At 40.2% G+C, this 27,115-nt stretch overlaps 3 protein-coding genes and 1 long non-coding RNA gene across 6 annotated transcripts in view; 1 reads left to right on the top strand and 3 right to left on the bottom strand.

Moving 5' to 3' along the window:
• mIF2 (mitochondrial translation initiation factor 2) overlaps positions 1-26,466 on the top strand; it is an 83,844-nt gene extending 57,378 nt beyond the window's left edge. Inside the window, exons 1-11 of one of the 3 annotated variants that reach the window (XM_043417423.1) lie at positions 22,024-22,042; positions 22,850-22,976; positions 23,165-23,445; positions 23,574-23,734; positions 23,986-24,212; positions 24,314-24,584; positions 24,895-25,148; positions 25,232-25,502; positions 25,589-25,753; positions 25,979-26,119; positions 26,190-26,466. In XM_043417423.1, coding sequence (XP_043273358.1) covers positions 22,854-22,976; positions 23,165-23,445; positions 23,574-23,734; positions 23,986-24,212; positions 24,314-24,584; positions 24,895-25,148; positions 25,232-25,502; positions 25,589-25,753; positions 25,979-26,119; positions 26,190-26,362 — 2,067 coding nt within the window. In that variant the 5' untranslated portion in view covers positions 22,024-22,042; positions 22,850-22,853 and the 3' untranslated portion in view covers positions 26,363-26,466. Of the gene's footprint in view, positions 1-22,023; positions 22,043-22,467; positions 22,651-22,849; positions 22,977-23,164; positions 23,446-23,573; positions 23,735-23,985; positions 24,213-24,313; positions 24,585-24,894; positions 25,149-25,231; positions 25,503-25,588; positions 25,754-25,978; positions 26,120-26,189 lie in introns of those variants that run through there. The other 2 variants (XM_043417422.1, XM_043417424.1) reach the window with 2 other exon arrangements.
• On the bottom strand, positions 237-3,807 carry LOC122409697 (uncharacterized). Its single transcript, XR_006260737.1, has 2 exons — positions 3,601-3,807; positions 237-2,834 (listed from the first exon to the last, which is right to left on the bottom strand). It is a non-coding gene; the product is annotated as an uncharacterized lncRNA (long non-coding RNA).
• On the bottom strand, positions 17,059-19,091 carry LOC122409695 (CLIP domain-containing serine protease 2-like). Its single transcript, XM_043417428.1, has 4 exons — positions 18,800-19,091; positions 18,063-18,253; positions 17,678-17,776; positions 17,059-17,495 (listed from the first exon to the last, which is right to left on the bottom strand). Exons 1-4 carry the CDS (start codon positions 19,048-19,050, stop codon positions 17,176-17,178), a joined length of 861 nt encoding a protein of 286 aa, XP_043273363.1. The 5' UTR covers positions 19,051-19,091; the 3' UTR covers positions 17,059-17,175.
• Positions 19,268-21,971, bottom strand: LOC122409696 (replication stress response regulator SDE2). Its single transcript, XM_043417429.1, has 2 exons — positions 21,693-21,971; positions 19,268-21,158 (listed from the first exon to the last, which is right to left on the bottom strand). The coding sequence occupies exons 1-2, from the start codon at positions 21,795-21,797 to the stop codon at positions 20,415-20,417; spliced, it is 849 nt and encodes a 282-aa protein (XP_043273364.1). The 5' UTR covers positions 21,798-21,971; the 3' UTR covers positions 19,268-20,414.
• Positions 26,467-27,115: the final 649 nt, after the last annotated feature.

Raw genomic sequence — 27,115 nt, 5'->3', positions numbered from 1 at the left:
ATCCTACATAATCGAGCGTACGAACTACGATAAAAACAATCCCAAGTACAACTTGCTCGTGTTTCATCAAAAATAAATTGCTTCACATACAACGAGTCGACTGACAAGTGTTTTGAGAACCCATTTGAGTGTGGACCAGTCCAAAAATGCAAACAATCATGATATTAAGGTAGATTGGTAACGGCTACGTGATCTTTGCACCAACTGTATTTTTCGAAAATTTGAAAAGACGGAACTTACTTTAAAATAATAATTTTATTACTTTAGAAATATAATCTGTAGAGAACCAACATTCTTATACAATTTTATTTATTAAAAAAAACGTTCGAAAAGTTCGTTTTGGCTAGCGTAGTGCAACAACTCCCGCTGCTGTTAATATGTTACGCTGTCACTTTTGTTTACAAATTTTATAGGTTATGAGGTGAGTTTACTGTCCAAAAGTAGTATTGCAGTGGAGGAAAATGAAAAAATGAACGATAAAAAAGTTGACCAGAATAAAAATGGCCGTTTTGTAAAAACCGAGAAAAAAATGTGGCGAGGCAAAAGAATGACAAAATATAGCCAATCCATTTGTCGTGTATAATCTGAATGACTTCTCATTGTCATTTCATACGTATTGAATATTTAAGAGTATGGATCAGTCGACTAACCTCACTTGGAATTTTCGAAATTGAAATTCTTTGACGCAGTTAGGCCGATTAAAAAAAGGCTCTGTCAGTCTGCGTAAGACGACGGCAAAAATCGACCGACAGAACCTTTTTTTAATCGGTCAAACTGTGTCAAAGAATTTCGATTTCGAAATTTGCAGCTATCTCTCTCGCACTTACGATTGCGATATACCGATTGGTCCATCCTCTTAATACGCACGTATTCTTGGATATCCACGAAATAAACGACGTGGATATCGATCGATTTTTTTTGTGAAATCTTGGATATAGCTAATGAAAAAATGCAATAACTTTTCACGTGTGTACGACTTTCATGTGCCGGAGTGACGAATGTCAGAGAAAAGTCGATATTCAATAATTCATTCAACTACGTGGCAACCAGCGTCCAAATTTTGCAAATCTGTCCAGTACGTATTCATTTTTGCCTACAAAAAATATCATCGCGTAATCTTGGATACGACCCAACTACCTTGAAAAACAATTTACAATTCGAATGCCTCCTTATTATTGACTGAATAATTTTGAAAATTATGAAGTGTCGATTATCACTGGTAATCAATGCTTGAAGTCAACGAAAAAAAGCACAAAATTCAATGAGCTCCGAATGAATCAGGAATTAAGAATAAATAGCTATAAAATAAGCTTCGCAACGTTGGTTGTTTGGTCTTCTCGAGCACTTGTCGCGGTTTTCCCCTAGCGATTGGAGGGGATCCGTTGCTCGTGCCGTCATACATGCCTATGGGAATTACGTTATCGAGTGCCCCTCATCCTATAACGATGTTTTATATACCGCGTGTGCATATGTCAGTCCCGCCTCACGAGTTTGCAGACTCTTGGGAATAGTTATAACACGCCTGTGCTATCTACATAATAAACATTGTCGTATAAAGTCTTCGTCAAATCCTTAATCGAGTGAGCGCTTCGGCTATCGTTTGCCTGACTTTCTATACGTATTTGTAATTCATTTTGTGCCTTGGGTTCAAGTGAATTGAGGTCTAGTACGTAGAATCACTCAAGAATCCAAGTGCGGATAAAACTTTCAAGTTATTACGTTGACTTGTGGTAGAAAAAATGCCAAAAACATTTGTACTTTTTGAAAGAAATGTTGCGAAATGAAATTTTCAGCCAACTTCATTGCGTCCATTGGCTTTTTCATTTTTGTAACTCCATGACCGACTCCCGATGCTATGTGAATTCGAAGAATCGTAAATTTCGAAGCAGCAACAAAAAAAAAAGGAAAATCGAAGAGCAGCGCTCACGCTGGCCCTTTTTAATACGCTGCGTCGAGCCGCTGCCGCGGCTCTTGATATATTCTCATGAACGGTTAAGTAGAATATACTCAGGGCGGTAGACAGTACATTATGTAATACACGCAAACTATATAGAAAATTAGAATGGCAAGGAATGGAGGAGACACACTCTGGCGTTGCTGTTGGTGATGGCCGTTGGCAAAAGCGAGTGAAGAAGGTGGACGGAGAGGGTGCGGGCAGACTCTTCGGGGTAATTTAACACCGGAAGCGTCTCGAGCGTGACGCCACCCTGAAGTTGCAGTATACGCGATGCGCTTGCGTCCGCAAACACCGAACTCTCTCTTTCTCTCCGTCGATATATCAATTTATGAGTGTGTCTATACTCACGTATAAACACACAAATATACAAGCAAACCATGCGCGAGAAATCCTGCGAAATATACAACGGCGATCTGGGCCGTTGAATCCATCAAATTCTACACTGGTCAACGATCATCGTGGACCATTTGATCTTTACTCACCGAGGCAGACCTCAGGACTGACGATGGCGTCAACTTCAACCTCCAAAAGGAATATCGAAGCGCCGAATTTTTTGTGGATTTTCTCCATTCATTAAAATTTTCAAAACGGTTTTTCCACTCGTTTTTCACCAAATTCATCTCATCAGAAATCATGAGAATCAAATGATTGCACGTACATATTTTTCTTCCTGAAAACGAACCCACGGCCGATAGTACCGCGAGAATGACGACGGCCCTGCATAGCCATACTTTAGCAGGTGGAAAAATGTGATTCAGGTCCTCGGATTAAAAGCTGCTTTGCACCGAGGTCGATCAATTTCCTCATTTCTTAAGGTTGCGATCATTCCCGAAGGATCGTATTTTATGGGTGTCCAAATTGGATCTATTTTCACTCCCTGATTAAAGATATAATCACTTTAAATTAATGTCAGAGTTATTAATTCAAAATTGTAAATACATATTTTCAACTTATTTTTTGACGAATGAAATTACAAGCCATTTATTGAACGGGGAACCATCCCTGACAGAAGCCGAAATTTCATTCGTCCCTGGCTAAAATACTATGGTTTTTTATGTAAAAGAAAGTATGAATAAAAAGACAGAAGGCTGTGACAGGAATGGGCCAAGCCAAGAAGAAACAAAATTCCGAAATAAACAAATGTGAGGTTATACGCGAGTGCTCGTTACCAATTTCGTTCAATCTTTAACGTAATATATCTTTATTTCTAGTAAGACAATCGTCTCGAATTTCTTCCCAAACCTTGTCATAAACTTCGTAAAAAGCGTTCATTCCGTATATGGAAAGATTTTTTTACACATGTGTGCTTTTCTTCATATTTAAACACGTTTATCTCAATAACCAATAAGACGAACCCTTTAAAATTTGATATGCGTGTCAGTCGACTATCCATTTTAAACTCTGCGTAAATTTCAAGACTTTCCTAAGAAAATCGATTAGTGCATGAGCTACCTTGACCGGTTCAAGCCTCCTTTGACTGAAAATGAACATCGGTATGTTGAAACTCTTATGAACCGATTAAAAAAACATTTGACATTTTTGCTCCCAATTTTATTTCAATCTCATTGATCTTATGCCGATTCAACGCTGGTCTATAAACATTAAGATTGCACATCGAGTCTCTAATTCACGAGGAAACTCACCTGTGCAGTTCTTTACCACATGGATATCCCTGCCACTCTGATAATAATAACTCAAAGTGCGTGTCTATTTTTTATGCGAAAGTGTTTGATGCGTTTGCCTTCTCGTTGCTCAGACCTCCTGTCTCACGTTCATAGAAATATAGATGTGTATATAGCCAATGGACTTTTGTGTATAAGAATAATAATAATTTATGCACAGCGTACATATTCTGCAAGAGCAGCTCGCCGCGGTCCGCCGTCTCTAGTCCCTACGTTCGTATTGAATTACCAGCCGTCCGCGAGTTCTCTGCAGCCCCCACTCCACCCCCTTACCTTGGAGCCCTGTGTGTGTGGCAACTCTGTTACTTAATCCACAACGTCACGGAAACTGTATTGATCCATTTTTCTTCCATCCATGTACTTTTCTCCTGAACCATGTTTATCTTTCATTTTTTCAACACCTTTTCCAAAATAAGAGTTTCCGGCGTATGATTATGATCGGGCGGCAGCCTCGATTATCCTCTAACGAGAGCAGGATGAAAATTCATGAAGTCGCGTTGATGCTGCGTGAACTTTTATGCTCACGTAACAAGAATATTCTTCAGTGACGTAAAGCCACGTTGACGAGCGTAGGAAAAAATTCGATTGAAATACGATAGTGATTGGATTGTCGCATCAGTTTTTTTCGAACTGTAATAAGGACTTGGCGTTGCGTTATCAATCCGCTCTTCAGTACGAAGATTCGCAAGTGTTTTGAAAACCGTCCCAAATCGCGAGTGACCTGCTCGACTTTGGATTGCAATCGGATGTTTCGACATCACTTTAACAAAAATCTCGTCGGCTAATCGTTTCGTTGGTTCGCGCCTAAAAAGTTTTAAATATTTACCTCGACGGAGCAAAAGAACAAGGTTGTCGGCACAAACTCAAATGGTCACGCTTTTTGAAATTGGAAAAAAACATCCAACGGATCCATCGAACGTCGAACGTCCCCGAAAGTCACTTAATGTTCTAATCTTTATACAATGCTCGCATAAACAACTATGGAACGCCAGAAAAAAAACGATACAGAGAGAGAGAGAAAGAAGAGAAAACGCGTGAACGAGAAAGGTGGAGGATGGAGGACATGGGAGGTCGGATGGTCCGACGAGGAGAGCAACGTGAGCAAAAGAGAGAAAGAACGAAAGAGAAGGAACCGGGGCTAGGGGTAGTAATCCGACACCTGGCCGCACGGAACGTAACGTGAGAACCCCTTTACCGAAGCGCGCGGGCTCTTCTATCCCTCGATGCTGCCCCCGCGGCTTTTTGTCCCTTACTTACGCGCAGTTGGCGGTGGGATGTTACGCCCGCGGGCTTTTCCGCTGCATACACCCTGAATTCGGCAACGCCATTACCGTTGAAAACATTACAGCTATAGACACAACCGAGAGAGAGAGCGCGAAAGACGGAGATTAATAGATAGATCGAGATCGAAAGTGCGTTAAGGGGGTGGGAATAAAAAGGGGGAGACAGAAATGAATGGATAAATATGAAGAGAGATAATCATATCTGATTTTATTATCGCTAACCGTACAAGTGAGAAGACTTACGAATATGATGGATGGTGGTTCAATGGAGTTGGACAACCGGTAGAAAAATCTCTGACTTTAAATACCTGCGGAGTTTGCGCAACTGTGGCAGATACTTCGAGGGTTTCATCGTCATTAGAAACACGAACGAGCAAATTTGTTCGTCCACTGCCGCAGTTGGTCCAGTGATCTTGAATGATAAATTTTGAACCTCCCTCAACTTTTGAGACCGACTTCTGGCTGGTTGCTCTAAAAAACGACTCGTCGTCGTGTGGGAAATAATTTCATGGTGAAACGAGATAAGCTGTTTCGAACCTCGGCCATTCGTCGCGTCGGCCCTTATCACGAGTTAGTAAAACTTCGAACATCGCTTTTAAACACCCACGGAAACCTTTTGCAAATAAAATTTGAAGGAGCTTGATAAAATGGTCCATGGAAAGATTTTTCATCGCTATTTTCACTGGAACTCTGATTATTATCCTTCTGAGCATAATATTATATAATCGAATGTCGAAAAGATTGAAGAGACGACGAGGTTTCGTTAAATCTGACAAACAACTTCCCGCTGTATCCACCACCTCGTGTACACAGCCGCGTACCCTTGATAGGGTTCTTTGGTCCAGAGCTCCTCTCGTTTCTCGTTCGCCACGCGGCTCCCCTGGACCGCGCACGTGCTCCTCCAGAATCCCTAAGCCGCGAACACGTGTTTCTCATAACGACGTTGGTACATTAGTGTTTCTCTTTCTCTCTTGTTCGTTCGCCTGTTTTCTTTGTCTCTAAGAAGCAATCGAATAATTAATTGGGAAGTCGATTCGTTGAAATATTGTAATCGCTGAATGAACTGTTGGCTTTCAAGTCGCTTTGCGGTTTACGGATTTTCTGATTTCGCCTACAGCACGAAGAGAAAATCTAAATGAGCTTCGCATCGCGATTTCCTTTAATTCGTGACTTCAACATTTATTACACAAGCGCAACTGATCCACAATTGTTTATTGTCAATTCTTCTCCCCCATGCGTTTTGACTCATCGCTTTTCTATCTCGAATTTGTTGCACTACTTTAGCTGCTGAAGCTGTTCAATTTGACAGAACAAACTTTGCTTATTTGTCAATTAAATCCGGCCAATCGCCCGCAGTAAAAGCCGATTCGATTCTCCCGATTAATCATTCATAATTTCTCTGAATAAATAAAATAGAGCAGGAAGAGTCCCATTGACAAATTAACATTCGGTCGAGAGTGCGCTCGCGGAGGCCATGCGCAGTTGGAAGTGCAAACCAAAAAATCGTTCGTTTCTTGAAGAAAAGTCACCCCAGCGGTGCATGTACGGATTCTGCCACTGCGATTGTCCATTCTCTCATGGTTCTTGACCGCGACACCGGAACGAGGAAGATGGCGCGCGATGTGTTTCGCTCCCCGAAACACTCTTGGATAGTACACGCTTAAGCTACTTGCTCGCTAACCGTACGAGCGAACGTGCACGAGGATGACGATGACGACGACGTCGTCGACTCGTTTCGAGACCGGTCTCCTGTTCTCGGTTCTCGGTAATAGGAGAACCGAGGGAGGCCTATCGATTACGAGAAAAAATTGGCTCCGCGTCAAACCGACGCGCACCATCAATTGTACGTACACATATATACGCGGTTGCTTACCACCTCGACCTCGTTTTCTTTCTTATTTTTGCATTCGCGTATTTGCCTCTAGGACACCCCGTTTTCAATCCCCTTTTTTCTTCCTGACCCTCACCTTTTTTCAGCTCCCAATCGAAACTCCATTACCCATGACTATTAATAGCGAAATCATTTCAAGTTTTTTCTATACGCTTTCTCCATTTTCGGACACTTTTAAAACATTTTTTCGTGCGCCTGTGAACAGTGTAAACGTTGGAACTTTGAGTGCTTTTTGTTTCTTTTATAAATAACAATTGGATGGGCGGATTTATATGAAACCCCCTGTAGGCATCTTTCGCATGCTCAGGAGTACTGGAAAATTAAAAAAAAAAATTTAATGGTGGCGCGTTGAAAATAGCACTCCGTGAATCGGCGTCAACAAGAAGACGGTAAGAGTTTTTATCCCGGCGACTTGATTCAAATGGCATTTTGTAGGGAAACGTATGTTTTTAGCACGACGTAGTCGTTTTTTGATAACTTCTTTTTTCTTCTTTTATAAACAATTTTCTAGTAAGAAATCGACAAAAATTGTGATTTTTACTTCAAATGGTGGCCATTTTTGTTTCTAAACAGTATTTTGAAAATCCTCGACGTCATGCGATAGCTAATGGCATATATTTTAATAATCTTTTTGGTTTTTTATCCTGAGATGTTCCATTTTTGAGATTTGCTGTCAACGCCGGTTCAAGGGGTGTCATTTTCAACGCACCATTCTATAAAAAAATACCATAAAAAAAATGGAAAAAAAAAAAAATTCCGGTACTTCTGAGTGTGCAAAAAATGTTTTCAAGGTTTTATTTAAATCCATTCAACCAAATTTTATTTATAAAATAAACAAAAAACATCTAAAATTGCAACGTTTATGCACTGTTCATAGCCCTTAACGAATTGAAATGTTGTTTTGTCTCGAGCGAGATTCAAAAATCCGAAAAATTGTTGAGCGAATCGATGGTGAGAAAAGAATTAATGGAAATTCATGTTGGATATTGAGTAGGTCGCAAAAATCGAGGAATTGCACGAGGAGGGCACACAAAAAGAGCGTGTGAATTGGCAAGACTCGATAATGTGTTTTCTCGTTGGGCACGTGGCGCTCGTAATAGAACGAGCACGTTAATTCGTGAAAGTATCACGAAAAACATCGCATTATGTTGATCCGCATGAAGAAAACTTATTTTTAGTGCATTTGCGGACCGAATGTACGAAGAAATTTCTATAACACGGCGTGAGATACAAACCAATATAATTACGTTGTGCGTGTGTGAATACACATGTTGAATATCGATGACAAAAAAAGGCGAACGTAAGCGCGTGCAGCCACGCGGCTTCAATGGCTCCTGCGCCCATCATCCCTATTTGGATAGTAGCTGCACTCATCATTATCTTGTCTCGTCCAATTATCGATGAGCTTTACGGAATGTTACTGATCCATACGCGTATACAACGGCGCGGGGGACAGAGCCGATCCGATAATCACCGAGTGTATCACAATGAATTTCGGTGTATACGCGAGCCACAAATATTTTGAGATTCATTACTGAAAGCATTTCCAGCTCGAAAAAATGTTGATCCTAAACTCTGCTGCAGCCAAAGATGACGAAGTAATTGTAAATGTAAAAAAAGCAATGCCAGTCACTGATGAAATCATTATTTCGCTGCTATTATAAACAACAGCGGATAAAATTAAAACATAAAGCAGTATGAATTTTGGTGATGTGAAACAAATTTCATTCAATAATGTAGAAAATATTATTTGTCTATTCCCACAGTGTTAACAACTTAACGTCAAGTCTTAACCTCACGTAAAGTGAGGTTATGTAAATACGGATTTGGTTGTTTTTATCAAAGTTATCTAGATTATGTAAACTCTTTTTGCTCTGTTCATAAGGGATTGACCCCCAAAAATAGGTCATTTTTGGGTGGAATTTATGTGAAATAAACAAAAAATGTTAGAATGAAACAACCTCCAATTTTGCACACAGGTTTTTTAGAGTTTAAGATGATGGATCAGTCGGTAATCACACCTCGAATTTTTGAAATTGAAACTCTTTGACATCGTTCGTCCGATTAAAATAATAAAAATGTCATCGTACGCAGCACGATCGCAAAAATCCGATGACATTTTTATTTTTTCGATCAGACGAACGATGTGGAAAAATTTCCTTTTCAAAATTTGCAGCTATCTCTCTCGCACTCACGATTGTGATTACCGACTGATCCATCATCTTAAACTGTGGATTAGTACTTTTTTTCTAACCTATCACCATTTTTCATTTGTTTTTGAGTACGGAAATATGGGGCCTGTGGAGTTATTTCCTATGCGTAGATGTTAAATATTTCAAGTTTTTAAATAATTTACTAAAAAATGGCTCAGTGAAATGGATTAAAAACTAGAGAGACTATAAAAAATAAATCGAAAAATGTATTGTAAAAGTTTCATCAAACTATCACCATATTTTTCTCAAGCTCATTTCCTCCTCAAGGGGTTCGTCTTATTGGTTATTGAGATAAACGTGTTTAAATATGAAGAAAAGCACACATGTGTAAAAAAATCTTTCCATATACGGAATGAACGCTTTTTACGAAGTTTATGACAAGTTTTGGGAAGAAATTCGAGACGATTGTCTTGCTAGAAACAAAGATATATTACGTTAAATATTGAACGAAATTGGTAACGAGCACTCGCGTATAACCTCACATTTGCTTATTTCGGAATTTTGTTTTTTCTTGGCTTGGCCCATTCCTGTCACAGCCTTCTGTCTTTTTATTAATACTTTTTTCTTCATCCATTTCCCTTTGTGCTCTCTGAAGCGAATTTTTACATAAAAAACTACATTTTTCAGCCAGGGACGAATGGAATTTTGGCTTCTGTCAGTGATGGATTCCCCTTCAATAAATCGCTTGTAATTTCATTCGCTAAATAATAAATTGAAAAAATTCATTTACGATTAATTTAGAGTGATAACATATTTAATTATGAAGTAAAAATCGACAGAATTTAGACACCGAGTCGAGAACGTCGTGAATTTACTTTGTGAAAACCGTTTTTCGTCATTCCTTCAGAACATTGTTCATTTTCCTAGAGCTTTTACCGCGTATCAGTAATCGAGCAGATGTGACAAAACGGCTTCACAAGACACAGAATCTAACTACGAGGACGTATAGCGACAACGCGTATGTTATCTCGGAAATCTGAAATCGGCCAACACAAGTAACTTCGGTATTCGCGATCTCGAGTATTGGGTTGTAAGAAACCAGGAGATTTCATAAGCAGCGAGTGTATATCAGCAATTCAACATTCTACGGAGTCGTATATAAATCGCAGCTCCGAGGGATACTTGGCGATCGTCAAGGTGCGTCAGAAGGCGCAAACGTAACGGGGGTCAACGTACTCGAGCTTGCGCTCCTTTTAGCGCAGGGCGAACGAAAGGTACTGTTCGGGATTTTAGTACGTCCGTGTATTTGTAACGACTTAAAATATATAGGCGAGTGTAGAATAGAGGGCGTAGCACACACGTTACGAATGTTTCACGCTGCAGATACGTGCGTGTATACGTGTGTACATATTTATCTGCATGAATACAAGCGCGCGTATACACGAATATATAGGCGAACATAGTACGCCGTGAATTTCCGGTCGTATCTCCCGATGTAATCTCGGACGCGTTTTCTCGCCCGCAAACAAGAAAATATAAAGCTCTCTTTTTCCCTCTTGTTATGCACGGGGCTAGAAAAGCCTGAGCGTCTTTGTCGTCGCGGGATCTCGTCGTTGCATTTCTCTCGTTTCTCGTTTAGTAAGGCATGAATACGCACGCATATGCGAGGGCTTACGGCAACTCGCAGCTTAAGAACACGCTACTACACAACTACAAACGACTATAAATATAGACTGGTAATTGATTCTGTAATAACTAACTCAACTCCGAACCGAACCGATGCGTCTCGTTCTCTGTATGCAATTTTTCCTCCTCTCTCTCTCTCTCTCTCTCTCTCTGCCTCGTTTGCTTCGCAGCTCTCGCTCTATTCCTCTCGGTACGTCTTTCAACCTCTTTCGCACGATTTATCGTGCAATATCTCTCTTCTCTCTTCTCTCTTTCTCTCCTTTTTTCCTCATCTAGCCTTCCTTATATTCTCATTCTGCATCAGTTGTCCACCGCGGAACGAGTGCCTCTTCTCGAATTTCCATTGCAATGTGTAATAGTACGACTATGTTGCTCTATGCGTATATACATCGGGACATTAGTTTATATCCCCGACGAGATGCAATAAAACTGTATTGGCGCGGGTGCATCCCATCTACGTATTTTCACGCCCTGAGGTGATCCAGCGGGGAAAAAACGTCCGAGAGAAAGACTCGGAGGAACGAGGCCTTATTTCCTTTCTGCGATTATCGAATGAGCGACGTAACGACGAGTGACGACAACGACGATTCGTTCGTCGCTCATCAGCAGTTCGTAAAAGGCTAATTACACGTTCAAACTTCACTGTAAAATTGTCGCCTGTTTCAAAGTAAAATTTCTACTCAGATGCGATGTGCAAGCAGCTTTGAAAATTGCGCCCAACAACGTTCGAATTCGCCCCGTTAACATAAAATCGAAAATGACCGACAATTTTCTCCGGAACGCAGCCTTTTTGAAAGCAGCTTATATACGACAAAAGAATAAATTCCATCAATTTGATTTATTAGCTTCATACATTACGATTATTCGTGTACCAGCAGCCGGAGCACCTATTCATTAATGGCTGAATTACGACTACGCCATTTTGTTCATTACTCCAACAGCGCCGATCGAACGTGCATATACGCATAGCGCATAGGTGCATAATATAATGAAATACATCTGGAATATGCGAAGGAGGCGAGGCGGAAGAGAGGGAATAGAAAAACTGAGAAAGAGAAATAGCGAGAGAGAGAGAGGAATGCCCGCGGAGCATGCCACGATTATCCCGAGAGAAAAGAGGCGCAAGGGTTCCTTCTGGTCGGCACGAGGATCGATCGTACGGATAGGTGTTAAAACACGGCAATTAACAACGAGGATGAACGCCGTGGCGGACGAGTGCGGGACCACCGCGAGCTCTCTCCTCGTCTCCTTTTCTTTATCTATCTTTCTCTTTCTCTCCCAGGGTGGCAAGCAAGATTTACAGCCAAACGGTCCCGTATTTATGAACTATACGCCTCTTCTCGCTCGCTCGTTTTTACTCTCTGCTCCTCGTTGGGACGATCGCGCGCGCGCGCGCGCGCCCGTCTCCCCGCATAAAGTACGCGTACATATATACGTATATTTGTACGGCTTGACTCTGGTGTACGCGTGTGGGGATGACACTCTTGAGCGTCCGTTCGAATGCGTGTGTGCACGTGTGTACGAGTATATTGCTCGAATCTTTAGAGTTTTATCTCGTCTACAGGATTGTACATCTTGAAAATAGAATACGTTCGAACGGCGAACGATAATTTTCGATATTTTCTCTCTTTTTTATTCTCTCTTTATTGAGACTAAAACTGGAGATGGGAAAGCTGGCTTCGAGCGAGGGTTGGTTCGAGTCTTCCAATTTACGGATCGCACGTGGTGCGATCCGTGAAACTTCATTTCTGGGAATCGCAGCGCAGAGCAATGTGGAGTTTCATTCAGCTCGAACAAGCTCGATCTACTGTCACGAAAAATTTTTAATTTCTTCCAAAAACCAGGCTCTTCTCATCGCGCAAGAAAACTCGATCGAAGTGTGAGGAGAACCGCAGCCAAATTTTTCAATCCGTTGCTCGCCCGCTTGGGACTCGAACGTCGGCACTCATTTGCGAGAGCGTTTTTCTCGATGCGTTATTTTTTTTACGAGGTAGCTCGAAAACTCCAAAAGCCACTTATCTCTCGTGAGCGGGGAGATTTTAGGGGCGGCCAAAAAGATATGAAGAGGTGAGAAGAGCGGGATGCTAATTTGTAAATTTTTTAGTTGGCGATCGAGGAGCGCGCAGCATTGTGCTCGCGGGTGGGTGCGCTAAAGCGGAGCACGCGAGAATAGCGTTCTTTCGCCTTATGGATTGACTCCGAGATGCGGGAAGAAAAAAGGAGGAGTAAGAAGAGCAAGAGCGGAGGAAATAAGAGAATTGAGGCGCGGTTCGAAGAGCATGGGCTTGAGGAGAGGAACTCCGGGCCCTTAGGGTCCCCGTCATAAACAATAGGAGCGAGTAATTGATTCTCCAATAACTTGACGCGCCTGCACACACCAACGTGAAGTTCGCACATTGCGCGTTTTAACGGCTGAACTCACCTTTTTCGTGTACACACAGGCTCCATTCACAGCACACACAGGCACACGCACACACACACATACAAGTGCGTCGCGTGTAGAGGCGTAATATAATGTATTGCCTCTTTGATGATGCTGGTTTGTCCTTCCCCCTTCCCTGAGCCGCGGCAAGCTCGGCGGAACGTTGCGCCCGGGCACGACGCGAGCCTCCCCCCGCAGCCCCTCGCCGCTTCTCTAACTCTTCCGATCCTCGGCTACAGAGAGGTTCGAAAAGAAAGAGAAAAAACGAGGGCCGCGAGGGAGGGAGAGAGAGAAAAGTTTCTACGAGACGGGATTTAAGACCGCCGCGCGGTTCTCTCGCCGACCCTCCTCTTCTCCACCTTCGCGCTATGCTCGTTGATCGCATTATAGGATGCACCGGCGAACGCGCTCGAGAACTCCTCTACAAAATGCATCCTTCGTTTTTCCTCAGCTGAGACGCTCGTTTTAACCCTCCTAACGGCCCGTTTCTCTCCCAAATTTGCACATATTTATATGGGCTCTTTAAATATCGTTTCTCATCTCAAACTTGCCGCGATAATTTCCCTCCGAATTATTGCTACGCTGACCAAAGTCGCGATGACCTTTGCTCTTTCCCAACGCGTCACAAAGTCCACCCTTTTTCGTATCGTTTTATCGAAGTACGGAAATAGTGCGAAGCGCTTCCGACAGCCTGAAACTTCTTTCTCGCGATTCAAATCGGCCTTGTCACTTGAATCGAAACGATCTTTCGTGTTGAGGATCGATTCGAAATAGCATCGGAGCACAAACTGTTTGGCCATTTGACGTTTGGTTGCCTGTACATCGTTCCCGTAATAAGATATCGAGCGTGCATTATATTTTTGCACTTGACCGCCGGTAAGTTTCTCGCGCTTTTCTCTCCACTTCCCTCGACACACTCGCGTATATACGAGCATACAAGATGTAATACACCACCGGAGAGAGAGAATGCGGGGTTGAGAATCACCCGCCCCTCGAGTTTCTCATACTCGGAGCCCTGTTTACCCCGGTAAAACGCGCGAACGTGACTAAAGATGAGAGCAAAGAGGTCTCTAGTTATGATAATCGCTCGAGCAAGTAAGTATAATAAAGACGAGAGCGATGGGCCTTCCTCGGCGTTCCCTCTACGACGAGTATGTGTATAATATTAAAATCTGGGAAGCCAATAATACGCCTAAAGACGCTCATCAAATCCTGCCTTTCTTCCCTCATATTTTATTCTCCGCATTATATAATGAGTTGACACCGACGTAGTGCTGCTTCGAAACAATATCCTTCGTGACCATTTATCTTAAGAAAGTACGTAAACAACGTTAAATGTGTGTACAAGAAGATCTTATGGAAACTGAATTTATCGCGGGGACGAATTCTTTCCTGGGGATCAAGCCCATGAAAATAGGAGCACGAAGCACTTCGGTAACAGTATCCAGAATATGGGAAAAGCTTTGTTAAAATTACCGTACTTTGTTGAAGGATCTTTTTTTTCAACATCATCTTTGGAGACAAAAGTTGTGAATTCTATACCTTCGTGATGCGCTTGTCACCGAATTTGATTCAAGTTCTCAACGGGAGTTCAAACTTGTCGAAATATTTTTTGCGTACTATCGGGAAAATATTTTGTACGAATGCTTGAAAAAAAAGGACACAAAGGTACGGAGAAATTCGAGCACGAATTTGGGAAAAATCGTTTTTTCAACGACGCGCGGAGCACGAAACCATTATCCTGAAACGTCGTCTATCAAAAATTCCATAAAAAGATCATTGGAAACGAAAAGAATATATTTTGGTGAAATTCCAAAGAAACTGTGCGGAATAGGGGTTTTTGTTTTTTGAGCAAACGCGAATCGTTCATGTCGAACAGATAATATCAGGTAGCTATTTAGTTACAAATAATGTATACATACTTATACGTATATAAGTGCGCCTATAAATGTTTTCACACGCTTAGCTCGCGGTAGTGAGTTTCAATATATTTAGTCGCACACATAGCGCCAAGTTTGGCGTAGAGAGAAAAAGCACCGAAATATATGTAAGAGAGCGGAGACGAAGAGAGAAAGAGAGAAACTCACGCGGCGGGAGAAGAACGAACAAGATCGAGCAACGAGATCTCACGGAATTGTGGTGTATCGGCCAGCCGATAAATCCCTTTCTCGCTGGACAAATAACGACAAGCCTCATTACTATAAACACGCCTTGGCACAAGCCTGCGTGTGGCATCGACATTTTTGTTTCTCTTTTTTTCACTCATTCGTGCCACCCGCGGTACACCACTCTTCTGTCCTCCTACTTTTTTTCTTTTAATTTCTTTCTTTTTAAGTTTCTCCTCCGTTGTTCGCGTTTTTCACCTCCTCCGCGCTAGCACGTCGTTCGTTCTCTGAGCATCCAATCGGCACGCAACTCGCTATGTGCTTTTCGCTCGATTTTTTTTATTTCCTTTTTATTAACGATTCTTCCGTGACCGTGATCCCTTCGGAAAGGGGGAAAACGTCAGCCACCAACGGATTTGGGATTCGGCAGTTTTTACATTTATTAATAATTATTCGTTTAGTGACCGCAGCTTTTTATCGCTAGAGAAATCGAAGGGATTCGTGCTCAAGAGTCTCTTCATTCCTATAAAAACAGATTCGGTTAAACCTGAAACGCGAATTGCTCGTTCGAAAACAAGAGTCAAAGGACACAGGCGACGTTCGATCCAACTGCGAACGCAATGCAATAAAAAACCTTCGAGCCACTCGGTTTACTCTTCTAATCAAGTCTGCCGTCTCAACGAGAATAAACTGCGAGGAAAAATAATGTCAGAACTGATCGAAATAACGCGGATAAAATATTCCCTCAAAATGATTGATGATCAGAGACGATTTACCAAACTTTGCCATTCCAAAAATGGAGTCTCCGCATTTAAAAAATGAAAAGCCCCTCTCACTTTGCATATGACGTAGATATACGTAGAACATACTAATGAAAATATACAACGGCAGTAGCGGCTGAGAAGCCTTAATCGAATTCTCGAAGCCCCGTTCTTCGGCATACGCAGATCGATACGTCAATTAATTTCGGGACAAGGTGTGCACCTGGCCTCTATCGTCGTTCAAATTCACCCTATCAAGAGCTCCGTCTCTTTTCTCCTTCTTTCGCTATCTCACTCTTTCTCTTTCTTCCTTTCGAGTAATACACACTCGAGCGATGCACATTCGGTTCTGGCGCTCGCTCATCGGTGTAACGCGGCGTGGCAGTGGAGGAGGAATCCGATATCGAAAACGTACCTCGTAACTTTTAATTATCGCGCACCTAGTATCGCCGGGCCTTTATTCTTCGATGCGATTAGCTCTCTGCCCACGTATGTGTGGCGGTTCTCCTAACACCGACGCGCCTCAATTGCTTTGAAGTATCGAGAAGGAAATCGCCCAAAATGCCAATTATTTCTCAATCATTTCCATCGATTTAACCGAATTTCTAATCGAGAAATTCGCTTTATTTTTTTCGTACGAAAAATTGATGAAAATAAAAAACGATAAATCTTCGAAATTTCGTTCAAATTCATATTTTCGAATGTGCGAGAAAACCCTCGTCGTGAATAGAAAAGCGTGAGAATGGAGGATCACTGAAAAGTTTTTTATTGCGTAGCCACCGTGTGTATTATCGTGCGAACAAAACTCTCGATATTTGAGTCGTCGTTCTACAAACGTATTTGATTTTGACAACTGAAAATTTGTTTGTAAAACACGATAAAAATGGGAGGAAAAGTATCAACTTTGTGAAGAAAACGACAAAAAATTCAGCACATTGAAAATATTTTAACTTCGACAGTGTTTTCAAAAAACCACTCAATTTTTCATCATCCCCAGTAAGTTTCAGATCAGCCGCAATCGCAGTGACAAAAATACGGTAACGAACCAGCAGCATTCCGACCCCACCAAACGCGAATGGCAGAAAGAAAATTGCTGTACTTACGACGCGATAAAAAAATTTGGCGAAAACTCACAGTCGGATTTATTGCTCAAGCGGTTAAATCGGTTCGTTTTTATAAATGTCCATAAGCAATGAGACAATGAATTAAAAATAAAGTCGATACGGGGAGGAGATTCACGGCGAAATGTTGTCCAATATCCAAACGATGTAGTGAGATATTCTCGTGTACACAGCCGGAGTAGTTGTCTCACCGCACAATTTGGCACCAAACGATACGATACCGATTAAATAGTACTTCGGGGTCGATTCGCCCTCCTCGACTTTCATCAGGGGTCCTCCGCTGTCACCCCCGCAAGAATCGGATCCGATCTTGCCACCCACGCACATCTGCTCTGGTCCAATACTCGCATGATACTTGAAAGCGGTCGCGCATTTTTTCGTCGCGACTATCGGCAGTTTGATCGTTTGGAGAATAACACTAGATTTCGGATGGTCTGTACAAGAGTTTTGGGAAAGCAGTAGCATTAGAGCACGTAAAGCATTTTTTCGAGTGTCTTTTCTGTTGACTTTCAACTGATTTCAGTTCAAAATTCGTTTTTTTGTTATTGTAACGAGGAAAAAGCTCATTTTTCGTGTTCTCTTTGCGCAATTAGCAAATCATTTTTTCTCTACTCACGTATATCGGATATTCCCCAGCCTGCGACTTCGCCCACGCTGTTTACGAAATCCTTGTCGAGAAGTTTACCACTCGGAAGACACAACGGCTTCACCCAATCTGCACGTTCATTTTTGCCATGTGGAGAAAAAAACTTATTTCAATTTGATCGCACGGTTTTACTGCTCAATTTGTTGGGATGAAAGACGAAAATAAACAATCTCAACTGTTTCTGCTCCACTCGAGGGTTAATCTGCATTTTGAAACTTGAGTTCGAGATAAATTCAAAGTGGGCTATTCGCGGAAGAAAACAAACGTTCGGGGAAATGAACAGTGAAAATGGACGTGCAGCTCAAAAATTGAAAATGAATAAATTCCAAATTTAGCGAGTATTTAAATCACGCACCATTGTATTGAACGGGACGATCGAGTCTTATGACCGCGATGTCGTTTTTGAACATCGGATTATTGTATTTACGATGTACCACTATTTGGACCGATTTGAAATCTTGTACGGGTTCGGCGCAGAATCCACCCTCGCAATCCGGATTCGTTCGCGTATTATGCTCGCCGAGTCTCACGCCCACCACTCTGAACCTGCGAATTCGATCGTTTCTTTTGTATTTATTTAATTATTTATTCATTCGTGACTCCATTTATCCCCTTTTGTCATCCCTCGTGTCTCAAGCCTAACAGAGGGTTGGAAAAGAAGTTCAAATAGTTCTTCGAATGCAAAAATTTCTTGAGGTTTTCGTCTCGCTGTAGACTCGTTTTCGTATAATTTTAAATTTCGTTTTCTGACAAAAAAGTGTTGAGTAATCTTTCAATGCAAGAATCGTTCAGCTTTCAATTGTGGATTCCCGGAAACGCGAAATTTCTGTTCTCAATTGACGAAAACAAGCGAGAAAACTGTTCAGTGAGCCAACGACAAAAATCCAATGTTTTCAGATCGCACGTGTTTTTTTTTCAAATTTTATTTTCCACAGTGCCTCCGCAAAACCACGAAAAGATTAAAAATAAAAAATTAGAAATCAAATCTCGGTTAATTCGTGTGGATCTCAATGACGAATTTTCTCATACGAATAGTTAATACACGCTATCGTAGTTGTAATAATTGTGATGAAAAAATGGTATTGCATTTACTTGCCAGGTAGATTCGATACGCAGTGAGCCGCGGTTAAAACGTACATCTTGTTAATGAGAGTTCCACCACATCTGTGAGCTATCTCTGGTTTCTTCAAGGCCGTTTCTTTCGCACCATCGACGTAAGCGATTCTTGCTATCCAAGGATACGCTCCCATCGATGCATTCTTACCACCTATTATACGATCCGAGGCTGATTCTCCACATTTGTCGTGGTCCAATAGCATCCAACTTGGGTGCTTCCTTACCATTACTGTAAAAACACTAACCTCGTATAGGCGTTCGATTCACTGCTCTTGTACTCGTTTACACACAAATCGTAAGACTGAAAAAAAATGTTACGACCGAGGAAAAAAGTATGTTGCGTTCGAATCACTTTGTTCAATGGTCTGTCGTTGTTTGAGCAAAATTAGTGTCAAAAAGTCCTTAAACGAAGATTTTTCATTGAAAATAATCGACGGTCTGCAATTTCCATCGGGCTTTGAGCTTTGTTTACTTTATTTATCCCAGTTGTTACACAAGATTCGTGATCACATTGGAGCGCAGTTTATGTTTTCCATATTTTGATGTTTAAAATTATCACTTTTTCATGAATTTTGCCTTTTGACTATAAATTATTCGATATTCCTGTGTATTTTACAGAGAAGAACAGTAAAAAGGGAATAAATGAAAAGTGTTAAAAGAGGATCGACGAATTGCCTTAGGTGCAGTTCGATCGAGCTCTGCCTGAAGAGCAGCGATGATATTGGGCCTTACCATGCGATCTAGAAACAACGAAGAGGCTTAACAATACGTGAACACAAAAAAATGTAAACTTTTCCATTTCAATGCGAAAAATAAATATTTAAATGAATGTCGTATATTGTTTTCGGTACAGAGTACAAAACCCGTTTGGCTACGACTACAAATTATACTTGATTCGCAAGAGCGTGTATTTTTTGTTCTCTTTTTTTTTTTCTTATCTCCGTAACAAACGAACAACGCATGAGCTCGAGAGCTATAAACTCTTTTCCTGCTTTGCTCGTTCACCGGCGCACTTAGCCCGTCAAATCGAATTACATATGATCGTTAAATCGGCAATTAATGTTTCTCCTTGAATTACTCTCTATCGCAATAAAATTGGGATAAACTTCAAACTGAACTGTTATTCGTATTCTCACGTATTGAGAACTTGTCACATAACAGCCAAAATCTTTTTCGATTGGTCCAAGTACTTTTAGCGATACTACTAAAACGTGCAAAAATTCAGACATTTTTGTGGATATTTTGGATTATTGGCTCTTTCTAAAAATCAATTTTAGGACTTGACCAAGAAGTTACGAAACAAACATTGGCAATGATTCCTGATCTTCGGAAGAAATGCTTGAACATGATAAAATGTTGAAACAGTCTATTCAGAAAAAAACGAACGAACTCATCGCACGAGACTGAAGAGGATTTTCTGTTCATACGTTAAATTATTGTTTCGTCTTCATGCACTAAGTTTTATGCATAGTTAACGTCAAAAATTATTGGAGACTAAAGCTGAATATTGAAACAAAAATTTGGCTGCAAAGATGCGTTCAAACATTGCTGATGAAATTTTATTTAAATTGAACAAAAACCGCCTGGGCTTTCACGCAGTTAGCTGCTTTGTAGAGCTTTTCGTAATATTCTCATTAATTGGCGGAGCTTCAGGAATGGACGGCTGTGAATTGTCATCCGAACTTTTGCTGGATCCTGCTGCAATTGAACGTGATTCGTCGCTAGAGCTGCTACACTCGGATGAAGTTTTTTTCTCTGTGATGATTTTTTTCGATCGACCGCAGTCATCGGAATCGTCGCTGTCATCAGAGCTGTCCAATTCGTCCGAATTGAATTCGTCGTCCAAAATCGTTTTTCTTCCTACTCTTTTAGCCACAAGTTTTTCTCGTTTCTCCACTTCTTCAGCTTCAGCCGCAGCTGCGGCCATTTTAATTCCTTCCTCTACAGCATCTCCGACTCTATCGGTCAGAGCGGAACGCTCCTCTTCATACTTTTTGTCTGAGAACTCATGCTTCGGTACGGCGCAAAGCTTTTCCAACTTCCTCTTCTTTCGGGCAACCTCCTCCTCCTCTCGCGACTCTTGCTTCTCGATCCAAGCTTTTAACCTTTTCTCTTCGTTTATGTCTCGCAAACGACGTCCACTCAAGTCTCTACAAGCTTCACGATTTGTTGTTTTTTCTATCTGAGCTCCTATTGCTCTTAACATAGAACCAAAACCACCCTTTCCTCCCAAAATCCTTGGAAATAGCGTTGCTCGGCCCTCCAGTAATCCGACATGCTTCTCAGATACCAAACGACCATTTTGTTCGATGTAATATGTACCCTTTGCTAGAGCCTGAAAAAAATATGAATTTCACTTCAATCTACTTTATAATTCTATGAATCTTTATCTAACTGTCAATTTTATTTCTGGTAATACAATACAAGAATAAAGAATCAAAGATTTTTCTATTTATTGTTTCATATCAGGTCTGTAAGAATTTACCAAAAAAATAATATCTAGAGTCGCAGTAGCAACCTAGCAACTCGGAGACATTTTGGTTACTACAAAACCATATTTCAAATGCTTTATCTTAAATGCCAGAGACTCTTAATATCACATCTATAATAACCAAATCTTTAGGCTACATATTTTTCAGGAATAATATTCCTTGAAATAATAAAAAATAATGACAGAAACGGAAATCACGATTCATGACAGCTAAATTGCCATTTGTGAGTTCACTCATTTATATGTTTCTCTTAAATCGATACGCACAGTCATTTATAAATTAAACTCACTTTTTGTTTAGATTTCCTAGTAATGTCATTATATTATAGAAATATACGTAAATTGTGATATTTAAGGGAAAACGTTTTTACGACGTACCTTATCCTCTAGTTGTTTACAAATTTCGTCGTACTCCAGGCCCCGTTCATGGCTCAGGATCGTTGAAATTCCCTTGCTGCTTCCGTAAATCTTTAATTCAAACATAGTTTTGTGTATGCTTTAATTGCTGTTTACGTTTGAAAAATTATTATTCGATATTGATGACTAAACAACGTTAAACTGTGTCAAACTTGTCAAGCAATATAGTCCGCAAATTAGTCAGCTGATGGAAAAGGTAACGAACGGATACGAGACGAGCTAAAATTTTTTCACGAACTCACGAACTGCCACTTTTTGGTACTGAGATAACCAGCGTACTAGTAATTGTCGCCACCACGTACCAACGTATGGTAAGTGTACGAAACTAGTACAGCGTGTTGAGTACACGTGGTGTTTCTACCGTACCGATACACGATACACATGTCTTATAAACCGCCGGAACCGTCGCATCAAAAATATTCGAAAAGATCACGTTTGATTTTTCTAATTCTTTAATCATGCATCCGTTCATAATTCATTAGCAAATGATTGCTAGAATAATTCAAGAGTTTGTTGTTGAAATATTTCCTTGAAAAATTCAATTTACCATTCCTTCGCCCAGGTTTAAGGTGATCTATCACTTGTTCAGTCGGTAAAAATCCTGCTGCACACGTTTTATTCCGAGTAGGTTGATATTTGAAAAAAAAATAAGAGTTACACGCTATTCTCATTTTATTAGAGAACAAGGTGTAACTTTCATTTTTTTCATTTTTCTCAAAAAATCAAGGATGTCCGCGTAAAACGTATAACCATTTTGCAGCTAATCTCTCTCGCACTCACGCAAGCACCACGCAAGTGATAGATCACCTTAACTCTCCACTATAGCATGAATTCAGATTATGCTCGAACTATATAGAACAATAGAATTATAACATTAAACAATGGCGGCGTTCTTGGTCCAAACGTGTTTAAAACAAAGGTGATTTAACGCATCCAAGAAATACGTAATTCCTACGTTATAAAAAATCCGTTTCGCACGAAATATCTATTGAACACTGAAATCAACAAACATTGTAGAACAACTGATTTCAACACATGAACGATCCTAACCCCTTCATTCAACTACAAGTTTATCCAATTGTTTGATATTAATATCGACTTCGTTATTTATGATTTAGGTGGATGTTCGGGATAGATCCATACGCGGTGACAAGAATCAGTGCTTGTCATAAACTATGTATCGAGTGTCACTGTTATCATACCACACCATTATATTTCAAAAAAAGGAAAACGGCAGAAGAGCGGGTAAATCATAAATTTACGTCTATGATGAGCACAGGTTTAGTATTCAACATGCAGAAGCATCAATGATATTAAAATTTTTTTGAATATTAAAATGAATTTGACAAATTTGTCAACAATGTCAATAAGATATAGTGTTTCATGAAGTATGAGGTTGAAGCATCTTATTTGTCATTCAATTATTTTTTTAGAAAAAAAAAATGGTCCCAATTTTAACAAAACCAAAATCCACGGTTGTTGATATTTGGAGGAACATGACTGTGGCAGAGTTGGCTACAGCTACTAATAGATCGGTAAATCAAGTTTTGGAAGCAATTTCATATTCGGACACCGCAGTTTATAAAAGCAACACTATCATAGGCAATCACTATGTTCTGTACGATGCAGTGAGAAAACTTGGATTGAAATTCCGAATGGCATCGAAACCAACAGATTCACATACTATGGAAATTAAACATGATGCTGTAAAGCGGTTAGTGCATTTACTTTTGTCGCGAGCAGTACTCAAGGATTGAAAGCTTAGTTTCTAATGACTTATTACTCTAAGACCTTTATTCATAAGTAAATGACATAACTAAACAGGTAAATGAATTATTTAAGCCCTCCACCGGATCCAGCTGTTTTAGTGAAAAGACACCCTGTTGTAACAGTTATGGGTCATGTGGACCATGGAAAAACAACTCTCTTGGATAGTCTAAGGAATACATCAGTGGTAGCATCAGAATTTGGTGGAATAACCCAACACATTGGGGCCTTTAATGGTATACTTTTGAATCCAAAATTTCCTCAAATTTTTCTGGGTTCTGACCCAGATGAAGACCATAATTCTCAACTAAGTTGAAATGAACTTTCTTTCGAATTCCAAGCATTTGCATAATTTCAAAGTTTTTTTATTCGAAATAATAAATTTCTTCAGCTATTCGAATTCTTCCGAAAATTATAAGCACACAACGCCAACTGGGTCACATGAACTCAATATTTATTTAACAATTTTGTATTGTGAATGAGGTAGTAACGTTAGCCAGTGGTGAAAGGATGACATTTTTGGACACTCCGGGCCACGCTGCTTTTAAAGCGATGCGAGAGCGAGGAGCAAATACAACAGATATGGTGATTCTTGTGGTAGCCGCTGATGACGGTGTAATGGAACAAACAGTGGAAAGCATTCGGATGGCCAGGGAGGCAAATGTTCCCATAATCGTGGCTATTAACAAGATCGATAAGCCCACTGCCGACATTGTAGGTAAACATTGCAAGATCAGAAATTTGGTCCCTTATTAATATAAAACTATCCTCAAATTCATTGTTGAGGAACTAAAAATACTGAATTCGTTCAACAGGAAAGAACCCAAAGGATGTTATCACAGCAGGGTATTCTGGTTGAAGAGCTCGGGGGTGACATACAGAGTGTAAATATTTCCGCTTTACATGGTACAAACTTGACAGCTCTCGTTGAGACTGTTGCTACGCAAGCGGAATTGATGAACCTCAAAGGAGATCCTACAGGCTTTGCAGAAGGCGTTGTTATCGAAGCGAGCACGGATCCTGGACGAGGGAAACTCGCCACAGTTCTCATACAGCGTGGAACTCTCAATAAAAGAGCAGTTCTTGGTACGATGTGCAAGCACAATTTAATCAATGATACGATATAATAAAATATTTCGTCGCCTCAAACTTTTAAAATTCATAACTTCCAACGTGAACAAAAAAACCTTTAAACAGGCCGATACATCTAGCAAGACTATTAAATCTGTTTTGACTATCTTTGCGTTCTTCATAATTTCCTCTTTTCTGATGAATTTTTCATTTCATTTTCATTCTTAGTTGCATTTTCCTAGGTTTTTCGAAATCTATCGTAGAATTCTTTTTCAAAATTTTGCAAAGATACGATCATGAAAATGAATTTTATTGTCTATTTCAGTCAGTGGAGTAGCGTGGGCTAAAGTTCGTTCAATGTTCGATCACGCTGGTCAACCGCTGAGTGAAGCTAAACTTTCGGAGGCGGTGCAAATAATAGGATGGCGTGACTTGCCAGCAGCAGGTGATGAAATATTGGAGGTAGAAAACGAGCGCAAAGCTCACTTGATTATGCAGTATCGACAATCCAAACAGGCTGAACAAAGAGCTCTGGAAGAAGTGAAATTCATCGAGAAAAAACAGGCCGAGCACCAAGAGGTCTGTAATTCTCGTTGAGTCCACGATATAAGCTCAGTCAATTGAATAGAAAACCCGCAACGAAAAACTTTTCGAATTCTTAGGTATACAAAGCTTACTTGGAGAAAAAGCGATCTTCAAGAATTGGTAGATACAGACCGTTATCAAGTGTAGGACCAAGGAAAAAAGAGATTCAAGACGATGGGGTACCGAAACTGAATATACTGCTAAAAGGCGATGTCGCCGGATCCATCGAAGCTATTCTCGATGTTTTTGATACGTACACTGACGAGGATCGTTGCCGTTTACATATAGTTCACTATGGTGTTGGTCCTTTGACAGAATCGGAGGTAGAATTGGCCCAAGCGTTTGAAGGTGAAAGATCAACTGAAAAATTTTCTTCTACTCACTAAAATCACAATCGTTTATCATTTTATATCCATTTCCGAATTTCTTATCAGCGATCATATATTGCTTCAATACAAGTACAACTCCATCTGCTGCTACAATCGTTGAAGAAAATAAATTACCAGTTCGGCATCATAAAATAATTTATAAATTGGTGGATGATGTGAAAGGGGAAATCACGAAAAGACTTCCACCAGGTGAAGCCGAAGAAATATTTGGTGAGTTGACCGGTTTTCTTTTCATTTTTGAAACTCTGAGAATAAATTAAAAAAGTGTACGAACGCAAGCTACTTACACTGAAAGGAAACACGTTTGGAACATTGATGTACACCTTTTTTACCCCGAAATTACTGCCGATGAAAAAAACTAGTTTTATATTTCAGTCTACTTTCATACTAAACATCAAATTTACCTAAAAATTGTTATCGTTTGTTCGTTTTAAGGTAAAGCAAACGTTTTGCAATTATTTGTAATTACGGAGAGAAAGAAAAAGTGGAACGTTGCGGGATGTCGATGTACCGAAGGTTTATTGAAAAAACGAGCCATGTTTAAATTGAAAAGAGATAATAGGATTATATATGAAGGTTAGTTCAACTGAGTTTCACGAGTCTTACTTATCAGTGACACGTCTTTTTAATGAGCCGATATTTACAGGAAAACTGGCATCTATGAGGCACTTGAAGAGCGAAGTAGATAGTATAAAAAATGGTGTGGAATGCGGCTTGAGGTTCGAGGACCCTAATGTTTCGATAGAACCTGGTGATACTCTCATCTGCTACAGAACTTACGAGACCCCACCGGAAACCAACTGGGATCCTGGTTTTTAAAGATATTCACTGTACTGGTGTAACTACAGGAGAGTGCGCAAGAAGTCATAATTTTGTGAAAATTGCGGGAAGAATAAACGTGCGGAAATTGTAAATAACATTCATTCTAATTGCAACCTTGTTTCAGATGACACCTCTGCATCGCGTATGCAATCTTTACATAGAATTATCCCAAAAACCGTGATCTAATCAAGAATATGAAATAATATGAATGAATATAAAATTTGCAACGAAACTTCTGGGAAAGTTGGGAGATTTTCATACAATTAATGTGATAATATAAAATAGAATGGCGTTCAATAGAAGTCGATCAATTTAAAATTTTCTAGTTCAAAATTTAGAATATTTCTGAAATATGAAGTTTGGACTTTTAAACTAGCCGAAAACGGTATCCAGCAATAATTTGGGACCAGGTGCAAATCATTTTTTCATCGTATGAAATACTCCAAGTGAATCTCACCCAAGTGTAATCATTTTTTCAAGTTTTCGGTATCAAAATTTCAAGGATGCGTTAATGCGGAAACCCAATAACTCGGAAGCTTTTGGAATGAACGGATCGAATTGGATGGAATATTAAAAATTCTTTATTTCTTATTGTTGAGTCACCATTTTCAAAAGTACATTCAAACATTGTCAAGTATTTATACGAAAAATTGCCCATCTTTCTATCGTTTTCGACATTTCTGATAAAAATAGAGTGATGCAATGTTAAAAAATAGTAATTTATCATCGTATGACTTTTAAAAAGTTCAT

The sequence above is a fragment of the Venturia canescens genome, chromosome 4, assembly GCF_019457755.1.
Source record: "Venturia canescens isolate UGA chromosome 4, ASM1945775v1, whole genome shotgun sequence".
In the NCBI taxonomy this organism is placed as follows: domain Eukaryota; kingdom Metazoa; phylum Arthropoda; class Insecta; order Hymenoptera; family Ichneumonidae; genus Venturia; species Venturia canescens.
This window is presented reverse-complemented; position numbering and strand designations above follow the sequence as displayed.